Below are 20549 nucleotides of genomic sequence, written 5' to 3' on the forward strand. Positions count from 1 at the left end.
ACCCTTGCTCTCTTTCATATTCATGGCTTTGTTTTTCATTAATTGTTTTTATATATAATTCGTTACATATATATCATATATAATGTCTATATCAGTCTGTCCATAAATATAAAGGTAATAGATAGATAGATAGACAGACAGATAGATGATCTATAGATACATAGATAGAAACAGATAGATATAGACAGACAGACAGGCAGGCAGACAGACAGACAGAAATAGATAGATAAACAGACAGACAGACAGATAGATAGAAGATAGAGATATATTCCTAAATATATACAACCAGCTCAATCTGCATGTTGCTTGTATGTATGTTTTCAGGGTTGATCATTTGATATTGGATAATCAATTGATGTGTTCTTCCCCAGTGAAGACGATTTCTTCCACTTTCAGCATTCCTTGGTTGCCTGTGGTTCTTGGTGTAATGGCGAGGCCTTTGTTCTTGCCTCCATCCACATTAGTGTGTCTACTCTTTTTGCTCATTTGTTCTTTTTGGACACTTTGGAGCAATGGTCTCTGCTTGATAACTCAGCCTTACTCTCCACTGAGAAGGAAAGCCAACTTCACGTTCGTCAACTCCACTATCCAGCCTTGGGTTGCTGGAGTACCACACAGCCTACTCTTCATGGAGGAGGTGGTGTTAAAATATATATTCCTAAGGGAAAGACCCCAGATTCTCTTACAGCAGTATCCTGCTTTTTCTTCATATTTGACTGCCATTTGCTGTGTCTGCTGGGCAGACATCTGAAGTAACCCTGGCAATGCCAGATTCCACCAAGAATGCCTAATTCTAAACAATATCTCCTCCTCCCTTTGGCCATACCATAGTTATTAGAATAAGAACACCAGGAATTTGAACCACACTGAATGTTCAAGGAGTTTACTAATCTTTAAGCATCCTTGTGTACACACCATGTCATTATAACAAACTCAGCTAAAATGGTTGGTGGGGTCCAGTCTCACACATCACAAACTTATAATACTGTTACTTCTGATACCTGGTTCCAACTTCAATCTTAAACATGCCTTGAGATTAGAAGTAAATGAACAGAAAGAAGAGACACATGTTTCTTGTATGCAGAGAGACGTCACTGCTAAGCCCTCTCATCCAATGGGTTTTCAACAAAGTATCAGTCTTCAAACCCAACTTTACAATTGTCCTTCTTAACCTCCGAGAGAGTGAAGGGAAGCAGAACATAGGCAGGCTGTGGAGGGGTATCTAGCCAGAGGACAGCCACCTCAGCATTGCCAGAGAGCCCTGGATGAAGACCACCTAATGTCCTAGCCCCCAAGGCCTCTTATGCATGCATGAGAGAAGGCCTGTATTCCAATGGAGAAAGTGCGTGTGCTCATTTTGCTTTGAATATTCAACTGCTCTTAAGGTCTTGCTCCATGTTTTATATCTGTTCAGTGGCTCGGAAGACAGGAGAATAGCCCAACCTTGCTAGTAAAGGCTGCAAGGTTAACGTAATTATTAAAAGTAAAAGTCACTCTCCTTCTTAGACCCATACTTCTTGATGTGACTGTTGTGACATCACAAGGCCCCATGCTGCTAGAAATTAGGGCTGAGAAAAGAACGCAGAACTATCCCCAAATCAATACCACCTGTACGACACACTGAGCCTTCCCGGCTGCCTAGAATGAGTGCTTTAATTGCTTCCAATAAGCCAGATTTGAGTTACATCCACTGCCCGTCAACTGTAAGTGATGTGCATTCTAACAGCACTTCTGCTTTTCGTCTCCATCCTTCTCCAGATATGCGTGCTTTGATTGCAACTCCATGTTGACAAATGATCATGGAAAATGGATTCCAAGAGTTCACTTCTACCCCAGTTCCCAGCCCGGCAGGAGACAAACCCTGAGAATTCCCCTAAGTTACAAGTTAAAGAATCTAGCCTAGAGGCCAAAGAGTGTGCGATCCTCCAAGATTCCACTGCCCTCGGCCCTCGGCCAGCCTTGTGAGAGGCTCTGATAAACATAGTCACTGGGACAGCTAGGCAGCAAGTGGGTCAGTAAGTATGAACAGCCGTACTTACATGTGTCCGGCTTGAGCTGGCTGTTGGTGATACCGAAGTACTGGGGGTTTTCAATGACAGGGATCTTGGTCATCCCAATGATGACAGCATCGGGCCCGCCCTCCGAAGAAGACGGAGTGTTGCTCCCGTTGGAGATGTGGTGGAGAGGGCTGGCAGAGTCATCGTCGTTGCTGATGACGGAAGCTGGGCCTAGAGTTGGAAGGAGCACAGGCATTCTGTCACTTAGTGGCTTCGGCTGAACTTTAGTCCACATACTCTCCAAATGCGCGATTTCAGCGGGCTTTGGTATGTTCACAGTGTCTCGATTATTACTACAATCTAATTTTAAGATATTTCCCAGGCCCTGGTTAGTATTTATCTCCCACTCCCCTCACTCCCAGTCCCAGACATCCACAAATTTACTTTCCTACTCTAAGTTAACAAGGGTTGGCATTCCACACAAGTGCAGCCAATGTAACTCGTGACTTTCACTTGGCATCATGTCTTAAAGGTTAACTCATTTTCTCTCTCTCTCTCTCTCTCTCTCTCTCTCTCTCTCTCTCTCTTTCTCTCTCTCTGTCTCTCTCTCTCTCTGCCACATGTCAATACTTCCTTTACTTCCTTTTCATTCTTGAATGATCATAAACTATACAGACATGGCGTGGACCGTTTACCTAACCCTCTGTCCTTGACTTGGGACTCTTTGACTTATAAGAACACTGCAACTCTGAACACACATGTGCACATTTTTGTGGGGACACACATGCTCCCAGTGATCTTGTACGAAATTGGTGAATCCTAGGGAAGACATTTTGAGGGTCTACCCAACTGGTTTACAAAGTGGCCGCACAATGTTGTTAATCACCAGCAGCATGTGAGGGTTCCAACTCCTTCATTTCCATCTCTGTAGCTGTACCCACAGCTCCCAGGATCCGAGGTTACATGCACACCTTAGGAGCGCCCTGTCACTGAACTCCTGGCACAAACTCAGGACACCTGTTTCTCTGGGGGATGAAAGTGGTGTTGCAGACGTGGAGATCTGAGTTTCCTAACCTCACACTTCATACACCTTCTTTGTGCCTCTGCATTTGCTCACAGTGGGGACTGGACTGTGCTAGAGAGTACCCAGTTGTTATTATATGGGACTGGAGTGAGGTGAGGTACGAAAATGCGTTACAAACTCAAAAGTGCTTCACATATAGTAGTGGATAGAGTCCCTGACATTATTGAGTTCCCTTTATACTATAGAAATAGCTCAGTATTTTTAATATGAGAGTTCATTTTTTAATCCAGTGCCTCAGGATCCATGACCCTGTATTCACCCCACTACCTTTTGCCCAACCACCATATCAACTGACAACTCAAGTCAGCCCAAGGGGGTCCACAAAGATCAAAACATAGGAGAAGAGTCCTCCAGAACGCTGAATATCGAGTGATTAGGCACTTCACACGTGGGAGCCGAGTCTTTTAGACACAGATCATGTGCTTGCATATGAAGTGTACAAAATGAGCATGCTGTCCCCCAGAGAAGACAGGAAGGAAAAGAGCAAGGGTGGAATCAGGCAGAGTGAGAGGGAAGAATCGAACACCCAGACAAGGCAAACACTTGCTAAGGAAGAGAAGTCTGTGTTGCTCTTCTGGCCAAGGGCGTGGGTTTACAACCCTGGCCCCAGCATGCATCAGTACCTCTGTGTCTTCTCTACTTTCTCCTCAGCCTTAATTACTTCCATGCAAAGCAATTACAAAAGCAAAGGTTGTTTTGCCAGAGTCTGATACAGTCTGACTCCCTATTCAATATAATAATAATCCGCCCACCCAACTCCAAGATCCATTTTCCTCCCCGTGGGGATTATTAGCGTTTGTAGTGATAACCATTGGACAATCCCCAGCTAGTCTGCGTCTTAAACAAAGTATGCAAGGGGTGGGGGCAGGAGGGGAACCTTTTGCTATTATCAGTGATTTTTTTTAAGCGGCCTCTCAATGGGAATACATTTAAGCTGTGTTTAGTAAGACGCTCCGGCTTGATGCTGCAAACATGTCCTCACACAGCCAACTTAGAAGCCATGCAACTGTCAAAGCCAAGGCAAGCCCGCCGGTTGGCTCTGCTTGTCTTGTGTCTTGCTCATCTGTGTTCGCAAACGATGGGAGTGCTGCCAAGAATAGCTGTAAGGACAAGTTCTTACTAATGTCCCCAGCCATCCCTGTTTTGTGATATGCTTTCTGACAAGCCTCGCTCACTCAGCTCCGAGCCAGTGATGGGAATGGAGATGTGTTATGCTTGCATTTCTGTACATTGTCAGTAAAGCTGCTTTTTCCTTTTTTGTTGCCGAATCTCTTGCTAGGTCCCCAGAGCAGCTGTTCCCTTCCTGAAGGCTACCAACTACCAAGCTTGCAACCCTCGTAACTCCCATGGGAGGTGCAGTCAAGGCCATGTATTTCTCAAAAGATTCCAGGCTCCACCTTGACTCCCAGAGATGGAGAAGTTGTCATCATCAAATACTCCACATGTTGTGACAAAGCTCCTCCTGAGCCTCAACTGTAATTAGAAACACGTTGACTTCGGTTATTCTCTGACCCCAGTTTGATGGCAAGAAAAAGAGCAATGCTCTGTGTTTTGAGTAGAAGACAATGGAGACTTCTCCAAGAACCTAGCACGCTGATCAAAGCATGCTCCTTATTCCCCGATGCACTAGCTAACAGTTGCCCCTCATATAACTCAGTGCAAAGGGATGAGAGCCGAGGACAGGGCGCTCACACCAAAGCTCCTGAACTCTGCTGCTAGAGAATGATACAATGTTTCAAAAGCCTTTTCACTTTATAGAAAGTCACCATTGACAAATGGAGTATCACAAACCACAGCAATCCGCCAGAGGAATATTAATACAACTGCTGTTCCCTTCATTAGTGACTTTTCCAAAGCCTGGAAGATTGATATGGCTGCCAAGGTTGTGGGAATGAAGACCGTTTTTCTACGAACATTTTAATATAACGGAACGCGGAGCACAGCAAAGTTGGGAGGGGAGAAAAGCTCCCGATGGGGACAATGACTGTCTATATAATTTGACAGCAGACTGTGCGTGTCTTATGATTTGTGTCTTTGTGTGTCTGTGCACGTGGCTGAGCAGACATCACAAAGAAGGAGACAGAAGTCAGAGGCACATCATAGCTTGTTAAGAGAAACTCATGAGAACTTGAAAACTGTATTATAATATTAACGCAGAGTTTCAAATTGCTAGGCGTGTCGCAGCTGGTGAATTTTGGGGTAGTTAGGTCTAATTACAAGGCTGATAAACAGGAGGTGGAATACATGGAAACATTTTAGCTAATTTTTATTTCAAGATGAAACAGTTTAAATAGAGGTACAGAGAGACAACTTTGTCTCTTTAGAGCTACGGGATAACATATCATATATATTTGATTTTTTAGATGTCTCTAAGTCTAACTGAACATATTTTTCCAGTGATTAAAATGGCCATCTGGGAAATAAGTTTCCTTCTCAATTCCAACCATGCCTTCAGAGGAGGGAGGGATTTCTTCTTTTCAGCAACTGAATGCACTGCCCGAAGTCTCTGCTTTCTCTGGCCTGGTGCTTTGGACCCTGGGGGCTGCTGCTCAGTCTCTAGATAGAGCACATGCCTGGCCACCAGTTCATCTTCCACACACAGACCAACATAGGCCACATCTCCAGTCACCTCCCTGTGTGTCTTCACCTTTCAGTCATTATCCAACTGCCTTATCACTCAAAGACCAGAGAATTCGAGAGAGCATAGACATCCGGAGCCTGTAGGTTTACTGCAATCAGCCAGCCCTAGAACTGCCTCCTCTGTCTCCCTGGTTCCTCTCATAGAAGCAATAAGAAAGGCTCTTCCTCTCCTCTCCTTGCTACGTCCACCTACTGGCTGACTGTGGGCAGGTTGGGGCACTTGCCCTGCACAGCCACATACCACATCTCATGTTTCCTTTTGGAAACTGTCAAAAGCTCTCTTCATGGTGGTCCTGTCTCCTAAAGTGTTGGCCTCAGCAAACCTGATGGGTAAACAAAAGCCTTTGGTGGGCTTACCTGGGACATTCTGAAGAACAATGTACACTGCCGAAGATGAAACACATTTTTTACTCTCTCTGAGCATCCTTCTGTAGTTAAAGGGGTCTTGAAAATGTTGAGGGGGTATACAGTGATTAGCTGCTTAGGGGAAGGAAGACAGCATCATCCAGTAGAGACAGAATGGCTCACCTTCCTCTGCACACATATCTCTGTAGTAGGAGGAGCCCCGTGGACCCCACCAGGAGGAAAAACTGTAACGTGTCTTGCTATTTCTGAAATGTCCTGTTGGGAGCTTCCTAGAGCCCCATGATCCTGGAGTTCCGACTGGTGCTCCAACTAGGGCTCCTGTCTATGTCTACTCTCCTTCCATTTGGTAGATGTTTTTGCATTAGAATCTTTGAGGTTAGTGAAGGATGACCTTTTCCTCCCTGCAGGATTTTTCTGGATGGTCTGTCTCAGTCTGAGCTCATTCCTGGGCTCATATGTGGATCTCTGGACAGACACTGCTAGAGAATGTCCGACTGCACCAAGTCAAATGTCAAACGATAAAGGGATCAGGCTTCCTTAAATGACTGGGTTAAGCAGACGCAGGGCGGATGGCTCACCAATGGTGGCTTCCTTACGTATAGCCACAACTTAGAAGTTTTACCTAAAGCCACCATTGCTAGGAAAAGAGCAGCAACCAAGAGAGTCTGCCCACGACAGCCAAACCTTAGAAATCCAGAAGAATGATAGAAAACTATCTTTTCAAGCTGCCCACCCAACTTCCACTCTCTGTCTTTGTAGCCACAGAAAATAGGAAGCAGAGTAGAAGTCCTGAGCGATCACACCTGACTTGGGTCCTAATGAGCAACGCCATCTGCATTCACTCCACGAAATACTCGCTCCGCTTCTCAATTGTCTGCACTTGGTTTGAATGCAGGGAACAGAAAGCAATCAAGCACAAATCACAGTGTCTGGATGTGGAAGTCTGTTTTTGAGGGGGAAAAAATCATCATAAATGAACAGCTAATTCACCAGCTCAGAATTCTACTGCACCATAGCCAACAGAACGAAGTTAAGAGCCAAACCTGCCCAAGCTTGCCTGTTCAGCCAATGGTGCACGGCACGGGTGTACTTCTAGTCTGTGTCTTAAACCTTCAAATCCCTAGACCAGAGACAGCCGTTGACATGCCCACTGGATTAAAATCGAGTCAGTTTCAATCGGGCAAAACCTACTTACTATACAGTTTGCAAAAGGAATATCTTTTGTAGGAGAAAAAAAGAAAAAGCTGGTCTTTTCCTTCAACCAATCAGAAACAGGGAAGACAAACGAATTAGAAGACCAATGAGAATAGAGGGGTGGGTTCTGCGAGCCAACCAACTGAGCCCAGTAAAGCCAGGGGAGTAACTACTTACCCACACCTTGTCTTGACTTTACTTTCCCAATTCCAAACCATGAGACATCTGAAAACCACAACAAAACATAAAATAAACTTCGAAAGAGAAGCGGAAACCCGGAGACAGTCCGCTGCCCTTAGTCATTTAACTCAGGGATGCCCCTCCCCCACCACCACCACACACACAAAAACAAACAAACAAAAAGAACCGTTTCAAAACTAAAAACCACTGGAGACCAAGATTTCCTCTCAGACACCTAGAAGCTAAGTTTCAGATGTTTGTGCAAACATTTGTCTTTCATCCGGAGAGCATGGACGCTTGAATCAGGTAAGAGGCAACAACCTGTCTTCCAAGGAAGCTCGGCCCAAACCCAGGGTTAACAGCTTGGAGCTGTTGGCTCTGCTTTCTCAGTTCTTCCTTTAGGCAAGGGGAGAAATCATTCCCTCCTATTGAATCACCTACCAAGACAGCCGATGGGGCGAAGACACACAATGCATTTGAAGAATGGGCCACAGCTCTAGAGCCATGAGAGGAAACAGATCGTATCTGAAGCTGAGAGACAACAAAGAGCAAAGAAAAGAATAACACAAAATTTCAGGGGTCTGGGGAGGTGCCGACGACGTAGCTCAAGCGAGCGTTTACTGTACAACAGAAACAATCTACGGCTGTGAGGCCAGTAAGGGAGCAGAGACTCCCTAAGCCATCTACCTCTTTGCCTGGGCCCTGAGGTGATCTTCACAGTCAGGTAAGGTTAAAACTAGGTCCTAGAACTCAGTTAAGAGAAATGTTGCCGGTAAAGCCTCCATACACGCTCCAGGATGCTTCCCGAAGTTGCCGCCCTGACCGATTCAGACTCAGGCTTAGGTTTTGCTTTCCCAGTACCCTGCATGCTGGGCTTGCAACCCAAGCTGATATTTATTTATTCAGCGACTTAGTTATCGAGATGCAGGAAAGTAACCCCGAGGGCCTTAAGCAAGTGCTGAGCTAAGGCCTCAGCACAGAGCTGGCTTCTGAAAAGGGTTGATGACCTTCATCTAAATACTTCCTTGCAGGTTTTACAAACCTAAATGAAAGCTTGGCCTCGATGTAAAGCCCAATAAAGATCCTTTGCCTTGAACCTAGGGAGCTTCACTCATTAGAGCGAGTCCTGCCCAACAGTGTCATGCTTTGTGGAGTTACTGTCAGCATTACATCTAAGCTCCGCCCCCACAGTCACCTGGCAACAGCCAGGTATGCTCCACCCCCACAGTTTCCTGGCAACAGCCAGGTATGCTCCACCCCCACAGTTTCCTGGCAACAGGCAGGTATGCTCCGCCCCACAGTTTCCTGGCAACAGCCAGGTATGCTCCGCCCCACAGTTTCCTGGTAACAGCCAGGTATGCTCCGCCCCACAGTTTCCTGGCAACAACCAGGTATGCTCCGCCCTACAGTTTCCTGGTAACAGCCAAATATGCCTGACTCACTATAAAAGGGGTTGCTTGCCCCCTCCTCAATCTCTTGCTCTCTTGCCTCTTGCCTCTTGCCCTCTTCCCCTTTATCCTTTTCTTCCCATTCCCCTACCCCTTCCCTCTACGTGCCCATGGCCAGCCTTTACTCCTCTCCTCTCTTCTTCTATTCTTCTCTCATTAAACCTTTCCACGTGGAACCATGTTGGTTTGGCGTGGTTTGTCCGGACAAGAGCCGAGATTTCCACTCCAACAGTTATCATGCATCTGTTTCTTTGACAGTTCTGAGGATCAAACCCAGGGCTTCGCACATGCTAGACGAGTGCTCCATCGCCAAACTACCTTCTCTCCCCCTAGGTTTTTTTTTTTTTTTTTTTTTTTTTTTTTTTTTTTGACTTACCTTTTTGAAAAAAATAATAGCAGATTGCATTTTTCAAGACTTTTCTTTTTATTTGTGTATTTCTTCGTTTACTTTTCTTTTGCTCAGCAAATCCATTAAAGGTCAGCATACATTCCTCCCTGACTGTTCATTGCAGATTATTTCTACTCATTAATTTACAATCAACATGGGCGGCACTGGCTATCTTATACTCCTGAGGTGCTCTTCCCCTCACAAACACCCTTGCAGTAGGGTAAATCCTGTGACTAGACTTGCTTCTGAGAGCACAGCTTGGGCAGAACCACTTTGAGAAGTATCAACTTTCACTTTTAGCAACAATGTATGGTAGAGCTCCAGTCCAACGCAAACAAGCGAGAAGTGAGTCGCCTCTGCGTCCTCTCTGCCCTTGGTGCAGCTCTGCCTTACTAGCAGAGCCTTGGCCATCTGTGTCCTCCTACCTGCGCCCCTGAAATCATCACCATGCTGCTTCTCGGACCCTGCTGCCTGTGTGAGTGCATCGAAGACACTGTAGATAAGAAAAGTGTGGGAATGTCTTCTGTGCAGCTCGCACAATAGTCCTGGTGCCCACTTGCTCTCCAGACATATCTTTCCTGGATTACGAATTCCCCCTGAAAGTTACTCACAGGGCATCATACTCTAAGCGGTCACCCCACACTGTAGTGATGGACAGGATTGTTCTGAGAATCTGGCTTTCTTTTGTCTTTTAAACTTGCCTTTTCCATGTAAGAGCTGCCAAAACTCACCGCATTTTGGAACATCATAATTACTTGGGTTTTCTATACAGTCAAATATTTATTAGTGGTTGTTAATCCAACTGTCAGAGCAGAGGCTTCATTAATCACTTCAGGATTTGCCACAAGGGGCTTTTGGCAGGAGGAGAGCCAGACATCCTAGAAGTACTTCAGTGTGGGTGGAACTCAGGAGGAGAAGCCACTCCATTCTAGAGGGGAGATGAGGTTTCAGGAAACACAGTTCTGAAATTCTACAGCGCAGGCTAGAATAAGCCAAGCTCAGAGTGGAACATAGATTCTCCCAACTTCTGACGTCCACTTAAGACGTTTCTGAATCGACAATCGGGTTAAGGCCGTTTGCATGTGGTAGATGCCGTGCTTCAGACTTCGAACTTGGCATCTCTTCTCCAGGTCCTTAGTCACTGGAGACATTCAACGGCAGGAGAAGACACTACTCGTAGGAATCAGGTGACTATGAACACCGTGAGTGTCCCATAGAGCCCTGCACTTCCACCATATTTGGACATTAGATTTGAAACAAGACCAAAGTGCCAGCAATCTCAGACCAGGAAGAGACTGGATCAGTTAATCTCAGACAGAATGTCTTGGCTGCAGGATGGAATCAGAATTATGGGATAGAAAGACCAAGAGCAAAAGAGACTGGCCTAGAGGTTTAAAGAGAAATGAAGGCTTGAGGCACCATAGCCCGATGAGGAGATGGCAGACTTAGGGAACCAGAGATCACAGGTTGAGGGTGTTAGGGTTTAGATCTGGGCTAGCGCCCAGACAAAGCACACCAAGCCAACACGGTTCCACGTGGAGAGGTTTAATAGGAGAACGAGGCAAGGGGAAGGGACGAGAGAAAGAAGAGAAAGAGAGGGGAGGCAGAAAATGTCTGCCTTTTATTTGGAATATGACTATGACATAACTGCTCCCAGGTGAAGTTGGGAACTAAGCCAGAGGTATGCTGGGAAATGTATGGCCGTTGCCATGGCAACAGTGACCAGGCAGTGTCCCTGCTGGAGGTGAAAGAAATTCCTGATACCAACAGAGGGGTCTAGGGAGGGAATTACACAGCTTCACAGTTGAAGAAGGTGAGGGATTTGCTAGCACTGCCCGTGTGGTCCTGAAGAAACTTAGAACAGAAACAACCTTACAGCTCTAAGTGGGAGCTTCTTAGACACAAATCCCAGATAAGAATTGGGGCAAAAATCCCTACTTCAGTGCTTAGGAGGATATAAGAGGTTTCTCTGCTTTAATTTTTTTTTTTAGGTTCAAAGGTTTGGGTGTGTGTCCATAGGGTTCTTGTGTGTCTGAAGGCTTGATCATTGGAGTAAGGCGACTGAAGGGTAGCAATACCTTAAGAGGTGGAGCCTAATGCTAGATGGGGCTCCAGGATTTTCACTTGCTACCAAGTGTAAGCAGTTTTGTTCAAACATGATCTCTTGCTGGGATAGGCCCACCCACAGACCACTGAAGATGGAGCCATGGGGAGGTGACTGGAGAAAGTCGTGGGTATAAGCTATGAGTCACGGTCAACCTGTTCTAAACGGATGGCTCAGGGACTTTGTTCTGGAGACAGAAAGGTAAGTAATGGTAGCATCGGGATGGCAGGATGCTCTGGAGCCCAGAGTGGTCAAATGCTCACATCCTGACCCTTAGGGTACTGTAGAAGGGAGGTGGGGCCGGGTGGAACTTACACACTGCTCAGTGTTTTATTCACGAGCACAAGCAAGACTCCCTGCCCCCCCTCCTGGTTCCCCCTCTCACAATCCCTCCCCATGAGAATATAAGCTTTGGGGCCTCTGAGGCCAGAGAAGTGTGAGAGCTTCAGAGAGATGGAATGGCTGCCACTTTCCCAGAAGCTCTGACCATCCAACTCCTCCTCCTTGATGGATTGAAGCAGTGATCTTAAGACCAAAGCAATGTCCTCCCTTTCTTGTGGTGGCTCACCCTTGGGGACTGGGGCCTTTCCAGCTTCCTTTTATTTTCTGTTTCCTGAGACATTTTATTCACAGCAGAAGGAAGGGCTCCCTCAAAAAATGTGGGTACAGTCACCATAAAGGCTTTGTCCCTTTTGGATTCCATTAAGAAATCAACCAGTTAAACCCTAATGATTTTGGAAAAAGTTGACCAGAGAATGGAAAAATGACACATCAATACATCAGCAACTCCAGGACAGCAGAAATGAAAGGGCAGGAAGGATTCGTTTTCCAAGCATCTCTCTGAGGAAACAGTTAGGATTCAGTGAGTTGAAAGGGGAGTATTCATAACCAAAGTGCAAGTCGGAGAAAGGAGCCAGAAACAGGCAAATGGATGAAACCTGACCATCCCTGCAGATCCCAGCCACACAAGGCCTCAGCATCAGCTTACCAATGGCTCTGACCTCAAGACACCCCAGTTTCTGGACTTCCTTTTATATTTCAGGGAAAAAAAACACATCTGTATGTGGAGAGAAAAATTGCTAGTCTCCAGATCTTACAACTCCACAGAAATTAAAACTTGTAAATGCTGTTATCGCCCCATCCTTCATCCTCAAGAAGAACACACCCACCACTGTGGGGGTGGGAGTGGAGGTGGGGGTGGGGGTGGAGTAGGGTGCAGGTGGGGGTGGGGGTGGGGTAGGGTGGGGAGGATGAATCCACTACTCTTGCAGCAGAACTTTTCTGGTCTCTTCTCCCTGAGGCAGCACCTTCTCGCAGAGGGTGAGTGAAGGAGTCATCTCCTGGCGGCTTTGCCCAGGGGAGGGTTCTAAATACAGGGCCAGCATCCCAAGGAGCATGAGCTGACTCCTCCCAAATGCAAGAGGGCTGCTGGCCACCGGTGTGGAGGAGAAGTGGAGTAAAGGGTCACCGTGTTGATGGTTTCCTTTCTGGCTGAAATCAACTAACTCGTAGCTGGTTTCAAGGTCATTCCAGTTCGTCCCAGTCTCAGAAGAATGCAGCTCAGGCCTAGGTTTCCACTTCAGCTCCACTTTGTCGTGTACTTGTGGACTTAAGCGTCATAAACACAAGTCCTGTCACAGACTAGGGTGACAACTTGGGTTGTGTTGAGCTGATTCTGAATGTCAGATGTCTTCCCCCATCAACCTTCGCTTGCACTCTCTTCCCCTAAACTTCCGGCTTCCTTATTCCCACTGCTCTCTAAGGAAACTATCAGTAAACCGTTCCCAGGCTGGAAGACATGGCTTGGGGGCCGAGAGCACTGGCTGCTCTCGCTGAGGACCTAGGTTTAATCCCCAGCCCCCATATGGCAGCTCACAAACTCGAATGTCGGGGGATCTGACTTCTTCTTCTGGACACTTGCATATAGGCAGGCGAAACCTCTGTGCACATAAAATACTTTTTAAGACTTCTCTGTGACAAAGACAAAGCGTTAATGGTTGAAACCCTTGAAGTCAATAGTTTTTCTTTTATTCCTACCCCTTAGACTATGTTTCCCCGATGCCTTTGCAGTTAGTTGCTGCTCTAGAATCCACTTCTAGCCAGTGTAAGGCCTAGCCACACAAAGTCCCCACACTTCCCATCTACCCTATTTGCCCTTCAACCTGGCCAGAATGCAGAAGACACGGACAAGCTAGGTTCTTACCAGCTGAAGATCACAATGGGCTGTTGCAAGGAAGAACTGCGTGTGAATGTGGACAAACAGGAAACAGCTCAGAGCTTTTGGGAAGCAACCACACACACACACACACACACACACACACACACACACACACACCTCTCCACACACACTTTGTATCCCTGTGCAAGAATTAGGCTATCATGTTTGATCCATTTTCAGCTCTGAAGATCCTTTACAGTGCTGACCCTAACTGATGTACATAGGCCAAGAGAGATGCACACGTATGAGCAGAGACACATGTGTGCACATGTATCAGTTCCGTGCCTCCTCAAGAGTACCAAAGAACCTAAGCCTCACGTTCAAACTTTTATGTCTGTTCACATCCGCGCTGTTCTGGAAATGAAGCTCATAGGTTTCCCCGTGTTTCAAGTGACTTCTCACTCCAACACACTAACAGCCAACGCTAGCATACAGAAAAGTGCTAGTGAGCCAGAGATAACCAGGCAGGTCTTCTGTGTTTGTACTTGATTTAAGTCCATCCTCTGCCAGCAGCTGGGCCGAGCACTGAGAACGGTCACCTTTGTCTTTATTTTCCTGCTCGCTCACTCTTTCACAGACCTCCCTGTTCCCTCTGGCCACCTGCAGTCTCCTTCCCACAGTGCTTCTGGAATGATTGTTTTTCAAGTATAAAATCACTTATTTCAATCCTTTGACAGCTACTTGCAATTTTATAAGTGTCTGGTTGTCACTCCAGGACGATGTCATTTGCCTACCTGCCATCCCTTTCCAGATTCCCCAAGAGTGAACTGCTAGGGGCCGCTCCCTGCTGTTTGCACCCTATTCTTATCTACGTGTATTCAGCTGTTGGGCCACATATCATACCCCACCCCTTCACTTCAGTCCCTCTGAGCCCGGCTCACTCACTCACCCTCTCTTGTCTTGTCCCTGTTTGCAGACTTGAATACTGATGTGGCCGGAACCTCAGAGTCACCTGGACTCAAAGTTACAGAAGCTAAGAGGTTCCCCCCAGCTGCCAGCTGCTATTGCTGGGGGCTTCTGCCAAGGAGGACGTCTCTGTGTGGAGAGGCTTTGAGTGCTTGCAGCAGGACAGGTGAGTCCGCCACGTCCCCAAGCATGGCATTTGAAATGCACCCAAGTCCGGTCATTGACTTTGAGCACTGGCCTCACAGCGGGGAAGAACTGCAGTGGCAATGTCAGGTTCAGGCTGAATAATAGCCCAAATTCAGGCACACTAAAAACAATGAATCAAATTGCCTCCAGGCGATGCGTATGCAATGTTATGTGACGGAAAAATAAATTCTGTGTTTGGAGTTGGGTTCCTTCTTCAAGATGTCTCATTATGTGCCTACAAATTGAAAAACTGGGGAAATAATCCAACATATAAAACAGTGAGCATTCTGGAACATGATGCTCAACTTGTGCAGGGAGGGTGACACCAGAGAGGATGACTGGGACCCTGAGAATCTACACTACACAACACCACACCACACCATTCCATACCATAGCATTCCAGACCATAGCATACCATACCATACCACACCATTCCATACCATAGCATACCATACCATAGCATTCTATACCACACCACACCATGCCATACCATAGCATTCCACACCATAGCATACCATACCATAGCATACCATACCAGAGCATACCATACCATAGCATTCTATACCATACCACACCATACCATACCATAGCATTCCACACCATAGCATACCATACCAGAGCATACTATTTATAGCATTCTATACCATGCCATACCACAGCATAGCATGGCATACCATAGCATTCTATACAATACCATACCATAGTATTCTATACCATAGCATTCTATACCATACCATAGCATTCTATTCCATACATAGCATTCTATACTATACCATACTATTCTATGCCAGACCATACCATATCATAGCATACCACACCATATCATACCATAACATTCTATACCATACCACACCATTTTATACCATACCATACCATAGTATTCTATACCATATCATACCATACCATCCTATACCATACTACACTATAGTATTCTATACTATACTATACCATACCATTTTATACCATACTATACAATACAACACCATAGCATTCTATACAATACCATACCACACCATTCTATACCATAGCATAGCACACCAGACCAGACCATACTTCTCTACCATACCATAGTATAGGCAGCCTGCTTGTGTAGTTCACCACTCTCTCCAGAGCTGCCATGCTCTTGGCAGGGATGAGCGCAACAATGATTTTTTTTTCTATTCTTTTGTTCGGAGCTGGGGATTGAGCCCAGGGCCGAGCGCTTGCCTAGCCTACCACTGAGCCAAATCCCCAACCCCAACAATGATTTTTTAATACACAACAGTATTATCAATTATTAAAAGTATAAGGAAATGCCAATATGTAAATTACACACCCAAATTAAACCCACTGTGCTTTGCTAATACAGTGACTTCCTGATTCACTGTGGACCTGCGAAGGGACTTGAACACAGCACAGCCTGTCGTCTGATTCTGTAGGTCCTGCGCCTGAGGATTCAACCAATCACCAGCTGAAGATATATATGTATATATACATATATACACACATATGTTTGTGTATCTATACAAGTGTGTGTGTGTGTGTGTGTGTGTGTGTGTGTGGTGTGTGTTCTTAATATATTTTGGACATGAGGAGGAGCGAGGGGACTCAAGATGGAGACAACGGAGAAGGATGATCCAGATCCAGGTGGTCTAGGTCAATTTTATCTTGTCGAGGTGGGCGATTTCTATTTTTATTAATTGGCAGTGAATTTATTGTGTGAATGTATTGTGCATTGAGTATTTAACATATAAATCTAACTGTTAAATTATATATATTTGCATATATACATAATACTATATATGTGTGTGTATATATATATACATATATATATGTTGGTCATTATTTCCTAACACTATAGCATGACATTTATACAGAATTTACACTATATTAGACATTATAAATAATCTAGAGAGATGATTTAAAGTATATGGAGGGAGGTACTCAGGTTCGGTACAAATACTGTGCACTTTTGCATGAAAGAGACGTGAGCTCTGAGGACCTTGGTATCCATGCGGTCCTGAGTACACCCCCATGTGTCCTGAGAGGCTTCCCTGAGTGTGAGAGATACACAGAAGCCATCGCTCCAGGTAGTGATGTGGAATGGAGGCATTGGGCTAGATGCCAAGGAGGACTGGACTGACTCTCTCCAGATACCGTGAGAAGTATCCAGCATGGTCCTGAGTGAGCCTCAGCCCCATCTTAGACTGGTTCTTCCTCCACAGAGAAAGGTGTTGGGGAGGGAGTCCAACAAGCTACGGTGTCCTATAAACATTAGGGACACACACATCAGGGACACACACATTAGGGACATGGACATGCACCAAGAGCACTTAGGCAACTGGCCTAGATTTTTCTCTTGAAAAATAATCTTTTAGGTCTCATCTTGAGGAGAGCCTGTGTTCCGCAGAAGCAATCTTTAAAACTGTGCTTATTAATACTTGCTATGTGACAGGAGCCTACTAGAGATTAGATACTACTTTAATTAGGGGAACTTGATCAGCATTCATTGCCACGTTTAAGAAAAAAAGCTGAAACAAAAGCCTAGGAGATTTAAAGTCCAGAAGCCTCAAGCGGGAATGGATGAAATTAGTCTTGTGTGAAACACAGCAGGGTCTCCCAATCCTATATTTTAAACAACTAATCTTGAAGAAAAAAACGGTTGGCACTCACTTTTCTCTTTCATTCTGAACACGCAGACTATTTCAAAGGAAATTCAGCAGGGTTTACCTCTCAAATCGCCCACAATTAACTGCTGGGTTCTTCAAATAAACTGCAAATTCCAGAAAGATCCACAACAAAGGCCATAAGCTTCCACCCTGGTGAGTGAAAGGTGGGACCCTCCTTATACTCCAGGCTTAGGCTTGGATAGAAGCAAGGTCTGCCTGGCCTAATAATAAGGCTTTGACAGACATGAGAGAGTAAACTCAAAGCTTTGCCTCTTTCCTGTACCCCAGTGAGAGCTCAGAGTGCTCTGAGAACATTTTCTCAGCTACCACAAGCTCTCTAAGGGAAGGCAGGTGACGTCTGTCTGTGCTCACACATTTTCCTGCTGACCCCCTCTTAATGCAGCCTCACACACGCTCCAATTCCCTTCTCTTCAAAGCAGTGCCGGTTAGTAATTTAGAGCAAAGACTTCACAAAGAACTCGCTTTAGAAGCGTGCTAGTGGCCCTCCAAGAGAATGACAAGTCCACAGAGCCTGGCAAACAATTTATGACAAATTCCCTTGAGACTTGGTTTCCATGGAGAACCCAAACAGTGAGTCAGACCTGCAGGACGTGCTCAGACCGGTCCCTCTTACCTTGCCACTGAGTGAGACCTTCCAAAGGAAGGAGGGTTCCCACACGGAGACTCGCAACGCTGCTTGCTGCCTTCACAGTCTTGCTGTTTTGTTCATGTCATGCTGGCATTTGCGATTTTGTTACTGAGATTATACATGTAACATACATGTTTAGTCCCTCTGGACCATCACCTGCCACCGCTAACGGAGCTTTCTGTGTTGATTGGGATTTTACAGGAGAGGGCTGTGCACAGTGAGGCATCCAGACGTTACGAGATATGTTGCTTGTTGATTTTACCCAAAGTCAGGAAATGTGCAATGACGGTCAGGATGTAAGTTATGGCTCTGCACCCTTTATTTATTTGGAAGTCTTCACCGTGAACCCCAACAAATAGACTTGTGTGTACTAATAAGGCAAAATGTTGAATAAGTAGTGCAAAATAGAACCAAACAAAAACCTATCCCTCAAACAAGATGCCAGCTGAAGAGGCTGACTCTTCTGCTGGGTCGCTTGAGGTGGCTTCCTTCCCTGTCAGTAAAAGAAGGCCAGACCCGTGACAGAAAATTCACTTCTTGTTTTACCCTTTCCCATTAAATGGCCAAAGTTTCTTTAAAGGCCATGGATTATCTGAAAAATTATCCAAATTGACTGTTAGGGTCAGGGGGTCTCAGAGTGGGAGTAATTTTGCCTCCGAGGAAAAAGATCATGGAGACATTTTGGGTTGTCCCCATGCTGGGGTGAAGTGGAGGGCATGTGTTCTGTGCATCCGATGATTTGAAGCCAGAAATGCTGGTGAGTCACCACAATGCCTAGAGAAGTTCCTAAGGCACAGAGCCTAAGACCCACAATTTCTGGAACAGGTCTTACGGTTTTGAACCCGACATCCACAGTGCCTGGACCAATACCCAAGTCTACACCCTAAGATGTAAGATGTGCATGACAGTCCATGCGGTGCGGAACTAAAACTCTCAGATGCGAATGAGTGAGAGTGAGAAGCCCAGACAGAGCGTAGAAAGGCCTGGATTTATTCTAAATAATGTGGGACCTGTTAAAAAACAAATCACAGACTGCCTATGCAAAGGCACGCTGATTCCTTTCCCTGGATACGCCTCAGAGTGACCTGACCATGTCATTTCTTCCCTCCGGAATACAAGATCATCGCTCTCATCATGGCTACTGTCACCATCAGGAACTGGACTCGGGCTCTGTCTCTGGGCTAAGTCACAGATCCACCATTTCTTTATGGACGCACGGCAGTTGCTTGGGCTGTCTCTGAGCCTCCCTCCCTCTGTCGCCAATAGGACTACCTCAGTGGCCTGTGAGCTGATGCGCTCATGAAACTTTTCTAGACAGCCAAGAGGAAGAGAAGAATAAAGTCTAAAACACTTAAAACCCTCACCCGGCCACAGGACCTGACTCCAGCTGTGTCAGCCTCGACTTGTGTCAACACATCTCAGATTCCCGTCTGCACTCTTCCAGGAAACATGCCATCATTCTTCCTACGTGTTATTCATTGTCGCAGGCCCTTCCCATTGGCTGCCTGATAGGTCTCAAACAATATAAAAATGTAATGAGAACAGAACAGCCATACCACCTCTCTGCCTGGTGAAACCAGTGCCTTTATTCCTGAAAGGTGACCTTCAAACTCTATCTTTGATCATTAAACTCCATTCATTCCGACAAATGCACCTGAAAAGTTTATTTCACCATGAAATGCCTCTTTATTCTTCAAATAAAAATAAATAAACAAATTAGTGCACATTTGGGCAGTTTCTTGGGATAAGTACCATGTGGTTGTGTTTCTACAACTCTATTTTTTCTATCAGAGTTTAAGGACTCTGCGCTAGTCCACCCCATACCCTTTTCTGTCAGCTTCAGAACAGTTACAATACAATTAAGTTGAGTACTTTCCGCATGTAGATGCCCAATAAGTGACCCAAAGCCATTGATGAAATGTTCTGAAGGAGACACAACACTGGAAACTGCTTTACTGCTGCCTCATAAAGACCTAGTCAAAAAATAAAAGATGGATGAACTCCAACCAGGACCTTGCAGCATTCAGTGAAAAGTCAAATTTGGCACAAGTGAGCCCATGGTTGAGTTAGATCATCACATGCTCACCCCTCTTCTCTGCAGACGCCTGGGTCCCCTCACCTCCCTACCCTGAAGTCTGTTTCTGCTTATGCAAAGTGGGAAGACATGGCATGGGGATCCTAGGCAAAAAGGTATCCCAGGATTCAACAGGGTGCCTTGCTTCCAGTGGCCCTCGCCAGGGTGTCAGACAAAGTCTCATGTCCAGGCAGCAGATAGTTGATAAAGCTGTTAGTTCCAGAGACAGTAGTGTGAGACCACGCCCCTCTACCCACGAGTATTGCCCAGTGGGAGGAGAGACAGTAGTATGAGACCACGCCCCTCTACCCACGCGCATTGCCCAGTGGGAGGAGAGACAGTAGTGTGAGACCACGCCTCTCTAACCATGAGCATTGCCCAGTGGGAGGAGAAATGATCTTTTATGTTTTAGAAGGTATGGCTTCCTCAATAGTGAAGCTCCAAGTAAATCATCTTAAAGACATTCA

The 20549-nt window shown here is 45.8% G+C and overlaps 1 protein-coding gene and 2 long non-coding RNA genes across 5 annotated transcripts in view; 2 read left to right on the forward strand and 1 right to left on the reverse strand.

The window, feature by feature from the left end:
• The window catches only part of Ntrk2 (neurotrophic receptor tyrosine kinase 2), a 314011-nt gene that overhangs the window by 136799 nt on the left and 156663 nt on the right, over nucleotides 1-20549 (reverse strand). For both annotated transcript variants that reach the window (XM_087589797.1, NM_012731.3), the window contains 1 exon segment: nucleotides 2040-2228. In XM_087589797.1, coding sequence (XP_087445923.1) covers nucleotides 2040-2228 — 189 coding nt within the window.
• On the forward strand, nucleotides 7542-9409 carry LOC147999953 (uncharacterized). The gene is made up of 3 exons (XR_015641027.1): nucleotides 7542-7767; nucleotides 7852-8185; nucleotides 9168-9409. It is a non-coding gene; the product is annotated as an uncharacterized LOC147999953 (long non-coding RNA).
• LOC108353117 (uncharacterized) lies at nucleotides 11001-19731 on the forward strand. Of its 2 annotated transcripts, XR_015641029.1 has the most exons (5): nucleotides 11001-11110; nucleotides 14536-14691; nucleotides 16060-16125; nucleotides 17390-17512; nucleotides 18210-19731. It is a non-coding gene; the product is annotated as an uncharacterized LOC108353117 (long non-coding RNA). The 2 variants fall into 2 exon arrangements; XR_015641028.1 differs by lacking the exons at nucleotides 16060-16125; nucleotides 17390-17512; nucleotides 18210-19731 and adding an exon at nucleotides 11474-11602 and having other exon boundaries at nucleotides 11018-11110; nucleotides 14536-14919.

The sequence above is a fragment of the Rattus norvegicus genome, chromosome 17 (assembly GCF_021556685.1).
Source record: "Rattus norvegicus strain SHRSP/BbbUtx chromosome 17, alternate assembly SHRSP_T2T, whole genome shotgun sequence".
Lineage (NCBI taxonomy): Eukaryota > Metazoa > Chordata > Mammalia > Rodentia > Muridae > Rattus > Rattus norvegicus.